Here is an 8,345-nt window from a genome sequence, read left to right as displayed (position 1 = left end):
AAGCCAAGAATAGCCTGGGTGTAAAATGCTAAGATCTGATTACATATACATGTGTATAAAAATGATGGAGTGTGGAACTGCCAAGGTATATATAGTATCCGCGGAGACACACAGGACAATCCCTGGCTGTGTGCAGAGTGCTGTCAGTGGAGGAGTGTAGGGAGCGCATGCCTAGTGGTAGCTGTCAGGTGCAGCACCTGCTCCGCTCTGGTATGTGTGCTGGTCACTGTATAAGAGCAGCCTCCAGTCCCCAGCACCGCCCAGACAGCCAATTGAGCAGTAAACGCAACAAGCCCCACAGACAGCTGATGTCTGTCAAGGCAGGAAAAGCCTGCAGTCTCGCGATACAAGGAGCCGGCTGGGCGCTGCGAGATGTGGGGGCTCAGGTGTAAGAAAGCCTCTCATCCCAGTAGTAGAATAGAGCAGACTGATAAGTGAGAGAAGCTGGAGGGGAGACACGCACCGTGTGGTCATCATCAGGAGATTTCACAGCAGCCAGCGAGACAAGGAGCTGCTTCCCATACACCACATCCCGGCTCACTTTTCTTCCCACTTCAGGACTCTTCCAGGATTCCATGCAATTCTTTCAAGATGATGTCCATGAACAGCAAGCAGCCTCATTTTGCCATGCACCCGAGCTTACCTGAGCACAAGTACACCTCTCTGCATTCTAGTTCGGAAGCAATAAGGAGAGCATGCCTGCCAACACCACCGGTAAGTCACATTCCTCATATCTCTTCTACTTTCTCCTTGTTCCCTGTCCTGGTTCCTGAGCTCTCTATCTGTCTATCTATCTATCTATCTATCTATCTATCTATCTATCTATCTGTCTATCTATCTCATGGGTTTATGTGGTCATCACACACACAGCTCAGCTCCCTGCCCTTGTGGTTGGACCCAAAGCTCACTTTCCTTGTCCTGCTTAGACCCAGACTCCTACTTTTCTTGCCTAGACCCAGAGCTTCTTCTCCTTGAGCTGTTTGGACCCAGAGCCTCTTCTTCTTGTCCTGTTTGAACTCAGAGATCCTTATCCCTGTCCTTTTTGAGGTCATCTTCTGCTCTTAGTCCTGTTTGAACCTACATCTTTTTCTCCTTGTCCTGTTTGGACTCAGAGCACCTTCTCCTTGTCTTGTTGGAACCCGGAGCTCCTTCTCCTTGTCCTGTTTGGACCTAGAAATCCTTCTCCTGGTTGGATCGAAAATCCCTTCTTCTCCTGCTTGGACCTGGAGCTCCTTAACCTTGTTGGACCCAAAACCCCTTCTTTTCCTGGCTGGACCCGGAGCTCATTCTCCTTGTCCTGGTTGGACTCAGAACCCCTTTTCCTGGTCCTGGTTGGACCCAGAAACCCTTCTCCTTGTCTTGGTTGGAACCGGAACTCCTTCTCCTTGTCCTGGTTGGACCCAAAACTCCTTCTCCTTGTCCTGGTTGGACCCACAACCCCTTCTCCTTGTCCTGGTTGGACCCGGAGCTTATTCACCTTGTCCTAGTTGGACCCACAACCCCTTCTCCTTGTCCTAGTTGGACCCACAACCCCTTCTCCTTGTCCTGGTTGGACCCGAAGCTCATTCTCCTTGTCCTAGTTGGACCCACAACCCCTTCTCCTTGTCCTGGTTGGACCCACAACTCCTTGTCCTGGTTGGACCCGAAGCTCATTCTCCTTGTCCTAGTTGAACCCACAACCCCTTCTCCTTGTCCTGGTTGGACCCGGAGCTCCTTCTCCTTGTCCTGGTCGAACCAAAGCTTCTTCTTTATGTCCATGCTTAAACCCAGAGCCCATTTTTGTTTGTTTCTATAAATAAATCATGTATTGTACTGTGATTGTTCTGGTTGTAGAAGTTGTATCCACCTTGTAGTCGGTTGTGATCTAAGCCTGTCTATGTGTTCTGATTGCAGCTGCAGAGCAATATCTTCGCCAGCCTGGATGAGACCCTCCTGGCCCGGGCCGAGGCGCTGGCCGCAGTGGATATGGCCGTGTCCCAGAGCAAGAACCACCCGTTCAAGCCGGATGCCACCTACCATACCATGAGCAGCGTGCCATGCTCGTCCAACTCCACGGTGCCACTCGCCCATCACCACCACCACCATCATCACCACCACCACCAGCCGCTGGAGGCCGGGGACCTTCTGGACCATGTCACCTCTCCGTCCCTGGCACTTATGGCCAGCACCGGGCACGATGGAGTCGGGGGTGGCGGAGGAGGCGGAGGGGGTGGCGGTGGCGGCGGCGGTGGCGGCGGAGGGGGTTTGATTTCCACCTCGGCCCATCAGCACAGCCACATGCATGGCCTAAGCCACCTGTCCCACCAGGTTGCCATGAACATGACCTCTGCCTTGCAGCACCCGGGGCTGGTGGCTGCCCATCACGGAGCCGGCCAGGTAGCCTCAGCGGTGGGAGCAGCTGCAGGACTGGCCTCCATCTGCGACTCAGAGACCGATCCGCGGGAGCTGGAGGCGTTCGCGGAGCGATTTAAGCAGAGGCGGATCAAGCTGGGGGTGACCCAGGCGGACGTGGGCTCTGCTTTGGCCAACTTGAAAATCCCCGGGGTGGGTTCCCTCAGCCAGAGCACTATCTGCAGGTTCGAGTCCCTCACCCTATCCCACAATAACATGATCGCTCTCAAACCCATCCTGCAAGCCTGGCTGGAGGAGGCCGAGGGGGCCCAGAGGGAAAAAATGAACAAACCCGAACTCTTTAATGGGGGGGAAAAGAAACGCAAGAGGACTTCAATCGCTGCCCCAGAGAAGAGGTCCCTGGAAGCCTATTTCGCTGTCCAGCCCCGACCCTCCTCCGAGAAGATCGCAGCCATAGCAGAGAAACTGGACCTCAAAAAGAACGTGGTGCGGGTCTGGTTCTGTAATCAAAGACAAAAGCAGAAAAGAATGAAATTTTCTGCCACTTACTAAAACAAAAAACACACAAAAAAATCCTCCTATAACGAAAACAAAAACAATTTCTGTATTTATTTCCTTATTTATTCTGAATTTAATTTATTTGGAGGGCTTTCTTCTCTTCTAGAGGACTCTAGTGAAACTTGAGATCAAGGCGGAGAATTAAATCTTAAAAAGAATAAGAATAGTAATTAATAAAAAAAAAAGTATTTATTGCCGGGACCAATGGACAATAAAGAGAGGAAATTCGGCGACTGGAACTCTGTGAAACTGTAGATCTATTCTTGAATTTTACTAGTTCAATAAAATCAAGGGCAAGTGTACTTGTATTGGGCAAGAACAAGTCGTATAGAAGTCATCACATGGAAGCCCTAGGGGTTCAAGTGTTGGTGATGCTGATGATTACAATTAGAATAATGTGAAATTGACAGTATTTTAGCCGAGCTCTGTTTTATTCGTTTCTTAATGTTCTCATTTTTGTCTCTTGTTGCTGGTCACTGGGGGCTGTGACTTGAGGGGCAAGATAATAGATCAGGAAGCATTGTTTATTTTGTATTTTTTATTTTTACACTCTCATCAATTTCCAATAGTCTCCTGTATTGGATACAGATGTCCATGGAACAGTATTGTGTCCCACACTCCACCAGGAGTATGGAGCCTTCACTTCTGTTGGCTGCTACATGACATGTGTCATTGTCTATCAGCAAACCTCCAGTTCTCTGCCATTAAATACAGGGGTTATGATCACTGCTTCATTAAACATTTTGCACTACGGCAGTGTCAATCATTTAGCAATCAGTAGAGTATTTTCAGGAAGCTCCTATCTGAATATCATCTGTGATCTTCAGCTCTGCAGATACTTCTCATAATTTGTTTTCATCATTGGTCAAAAAAAATGTCATCCTGTTGGGGTATCTGTGAATGAGTTGGCAGTCCGACTGGGATCATTAAAAAAAACAAAAAACTTTCCTTTCCTTGTTTGCAGAGCAAACTTTCTATGCATATGGGCACTACATAGGCTAGTTTCTGGTAGACTTTGTGTGTGCTGTGATATTCACTGTTTTTTGGCTGTCTTCACCCAAGAAAAAAAAAGGAGAAAAAAAAAATTCCACCACGTTGATGTCCAGTATTTTGTGTGATGCAGAGCAAAAATGTTGTAAATATTTTTAATTTTGACATGATGGTGAAAAAAAAAATGTGAGACCACAAGTTATTTCCTCCAGACGCCTCATCATTTTATCTACCTGTTTATACAAATTTGCAGAGGTTTTTTTTTCTTATTGACACCACCGACCCAATATTTTATTTTTTATTTCTATTTATGTACGCCAGATGCAATATGAAGATGTGCAATGGTGACAAGATACTTCTAAATAAATGCAAACATTGAAACATAACAGGCTGTGGATTGGTCAATTATCGAAAGAAGTGGGGGCAACGAATAGAAATGATGTGATATGTGATATATATATATATATATATATATATATATATATATATATATATATATTTATTTATTTATAATATGTATATGTATAGATAGATATGTAAGCACATACTCGTGTCATAGACACGTGTGTGTCTATCTACCTATCTATCTATCTATCTATCTATCTATCTATCTATAGAAATACATACACACACCACACATATACATATATACACATGCCATATATATATTATATATATATATATGTATGTGTGTGTGTGGTGTATATATATATATAAATAAATTGTTTTATATATATATATATATATATATATATATATATATATATATGCTAAAGCCATATATGTGTGTTTGTGTGTTTATAAGTATTTCTTTTTTCCCCCACAAAGCCATATATGTGTGTGTGTATATATATATATATATATATAGACTAATATAACTATTGAGCTCACTGTAATAAAATTAGACCAAGCCAGGCCATAAAACAGCAGCATCCTACCGTTCAGATTTTATAGACATGATTACAGTTTGTCATTAGGTGTCAAATGGTTTGGCTGATATAATTTCCTTTGCACTAAAAGATGATTTTAGCAGAATCAAACGTTGACCTAACAGGCTTCTTGTTAGCGCTTTATTAGGAGCTATAGGATGCCACCTACCGCTCCAAATGATCAAAGGAGATGTTGAATAGGGATTTTAAGGAATATGCCAAATACTCAAGATAAAATACAAACCTTACAAGTACACAGAAGTCTGTAGACTATGGTAAAGTCATCAGAGAGAATAAAAGAACTATACTAGACCATTGACTTTATTAATGAAAGGACAGTGCTGTGGAATGTGCTACTGTCAGAGGCTAACAGAGAATTTGATACAATATAGAGATTATGGTATTAGAACCACTTAATGTAATATAATTATGGTTTATTCAAATTTTCCTGTGCCAAGTAGAATTACATGCTGTGTTTCTGTGTATAGGAAACTCTATACCCTTAACTGGTGTAAAAGCAATCTATCATTACAGAGAATTACATTATGTACAAAATGTCTTGTCATTGCTTTTTTTTTACAGCTTATTCAAAACAGAAAAAAAATCTTTATAATATACAATAATATTAGAAGAATAAGAGTGCAAAAAAATACAAATACAAAAATCAAAACTAAGCACAATCCACTGGTACTTTGCGGCTATTTGCCAAGCACCCTGAAAAATTAGTCGCCAATGACCTGGCTCTGCTTGTCCTAGCAGCTTTTTACTTCTAGTTGTTGAGTGCATGGAGTCTGAACTATCACAGCGCTGGTTCTACAGTGTCCTTCACTTTACATTAGACCCTTGTCAACGAAGAATAGACAGTAGCTGCCATGATACTATTGATTTTCTCCTCGTGCCATATTAAAGCTATTTCTGGCCTCATTCAACAAGTGCAATGATTTAGCAGAATACAAAAAAAAACAGGAAAATGTTCTGTAAACTGAAGCCTATATTTACTAAAATGTTAGCAATGCGTAGATTATTGAAATAATTATTTTTGGTATTCATGTTCTCATTGTTAAAATAAATTCTGCAACTTTAATTACATGTCATTTTCTGCTGACCGTTGTTTAGTAGCAAACTTTTAAATACAAAAATCATTACTGATCAAGCCAGGCAAGAACAAATAAAAAAAAGTACAACACAATATAACTTTAGGCAATGAAAGGAAAAAAAAACTTTTGTGGACCACCAGTTTTAATCACGTGCACTACAAAGGGATGTTGTAAATACAATTACAGAGCCGCTGTTAATAATTCATGGACTGAGATTTGGAAAATTAATAAAATGAATTATAACAAGAGGCTAATTAAAAACTTTAGTAATTGTTGTGAAGACAGCTGAATGGGAGGAGTAACACACAAAATCATTTCACAGTACATTCTCCTGGCCACCTGAAAGGATCCATCCAACTGTAGATTTGGCTCAGTCTTTTATTTCTGTTTATGTGCATGTTTCTCTTTTTATTTAACATGTTTTTATCCACTTTAACCAAATGTTTCCCATAAATAAAAAGAACAAATGACATCGAAAAGACACATAGTGGGTGGTTGATTAAAGTATATTTATTAAAAAGGTATACATTACATATCTTTACATGCTGAAGCACAGCATTAATGAGCATACATGAGTATCTATCAATCTATATATAATATACAGTATATTATCTATATCTATCTTATACAGTATATTATCTATATCTATCTATCTATCTATCTATCTATCTATCTATCTCTCTATAATATACAGTATATGATTTATCTCTGTATATCTAACAATCATATATATTATCTATCTATCTTACACAGTATAGTATCTATATCCATGTAGCTATAATATACAGTATATGATCTATCTCTGTATCTATCAATCATATATATTATCTATCTTACACAGTATAGAATCTATATCCATGCAGCTATAATATACAGTATATGATCTATCTCTATATCTATCAATCATATATATTATCTATCTATATTTCACAGTATAGTATCTATATCCATGTAGCTACAATATACAGTATATGATCTATCTCTGTATAACTATCAATCATATATACTATCTATCTATCTATCTATCTATCTATCTATCTATCTATCTATCTATCTATCTATCAATTCTTTTCTATTCTATCTCTCTCTATTTATGTATCTTTCTGTCTGATCATTTCAATCATATAATTTCTATCTATCTATCTATCTATCTATCTATCTATCTATCTATCTATCTATCTATCTATCTATCTATCTATCTATCATACTCATCCATCTACCCCTATGTCTACCATCTATACTTTTCCATTCTATTTATCTCTATCTATCTATCTATCTATCTATCTATCTATCTATCTATCATCAATTATGTTTTTTTCTATCTCTGTCTCTCTATTATCTATCTATCTATCTATCTATCTATCTATCTATCTATCTATCTATCTATCTATCTATCTATCATTAATTCTTTACTATTCTATCTCTATCTCTCTATTTATGTGTCCTGTCTGTCTGTCCATCTATCAATCTTATGTATTATGTCTATCATGTCTAATCTAACCTATTTATCTACAGTATCTTGTATACAATTTAGAGTTGTTAGTTACATAACATACACACACATATACAGATATAGATATGGATAGATAGATAGATAGATAGATATTATATGTGTCTTATGTGTCTGTATGGTTATATGTATATACGCGTGTGATTTGAATGTGATATGAATATCACACACACACACACACACTATCACACACATCACACACACACTTTATATATCTATATATATATCTATATATATATATATATATATATATAAAATTGTATGGATACATGTATGTGTCTGCATGATTATATGAGTATATGCATAATATTTTATGTGTATGATTCTATGAATAACACACACACACATATATGTATATATATATATGTGTGTGTGTGTTCCAAAGGGTAGACGATTAGGTTAGTATAACCCGGGTTAGTTTGTCGCACAGTTCTCATGTGTCTCTGTGCTCCAACATAAAATGTATACAAACTTTAGTACACATTGATCAGAATAAAACAAAATGTTGACAGCATCCAACGGTGGAAATTCACTTACAGGAGACTCTCTTTTCACTGAAGTGTTGACAATAAACATTTAATGAAGGCAGAGACTTGGATGTCTCCAGACAGAGTCAGAATACTTTAACAGACCATTAGCATGGCTTTCTCTACTTCAAACACATCATCCTATACCATAACAATATAAATATGAAAAGGAAAAAAAATCCTAAACACAAAGCAAATCCGATGTTTCTAGGAAGGTTGGAGTGGTTGTGCTTCTTCTGACACACTCTGTATTTGCTAGGAGAAATTTGCTCATTGCAGATCACTGGCTCTTCAAAATGTTAAATACAGTTAATGCAATATTAATCGCCCTTTGGTGATATAAAATGCAATATTTTCAGGCAGCTATCGAGCTTTTTGTAGA

The 8,345-nt window shown here is 39.1% G+C and overlaps 1 protein-coding gene across 1 annotated transcript; it reads left to right on the top strand.

Moving 5' to 3' along the window:
- Nucleotides 1-240: 240 nt before the first annotated feature.
- On the top strand, nt 241-4,286 carry POU4F1 (POU class 4 homeobox 1). The gene is made up of 2 exons (XM_089680459.1): nt 241-714; nt 1,894-4,286. The coding sequence occupies exons 1-2, from the start codon at nt 592-594 to the stop codon at nt 2,902-2,904; spliced, it is 1,134 nt and encodes a 377-aa protein (XP_089536585.1). The 5' UTR covers nt 241-591; the 3' UTR covers nt 2,905-4,286.
- Nucleotides 4,287-8,345: the final 4,059 nt, after the last annotated feature.

The sequence above is a fragment of the Staurois parvus genome, unplaced genomic scaffold, assembly GCF_062004578.1.
Source record: "Staurois parvus isolate SC_StPar_1 unplaced genomic scaffold, SC_StPar_1.0 ptg000243l, whole genome shotgun sequence".
In the NCBI taxonomy this organism is placed as follows: Eukaryota; Metazoa; Chordata; class Amphibia; order Anura; family Ranidae; genus Staurois; species Staurois parvus.
The sequence above is the reverse complement of the archived record's forward strand: the minus strand, read 5'-3'. Positions and strand labels throughout refer to the sequence as shown.

What these genes read in the sequence shown, in the direction of transcription:
- POU4F1 (XM_089680459.1), top strand. Translation starts at nt 592, where the DNA reads ATGATGTCCATGAACAGCAAGCAGCCTCATTTTGCCATGCACCCGAGC. An exon ending in CATGCCTGCCAACACCACCG is followed by an intron (nt 715 to 1,893) that starts GTAAGTCACATT and finishes TTCTGATTGCAG; the next exon opens with CTGCAGAGCAATATCTTCGC.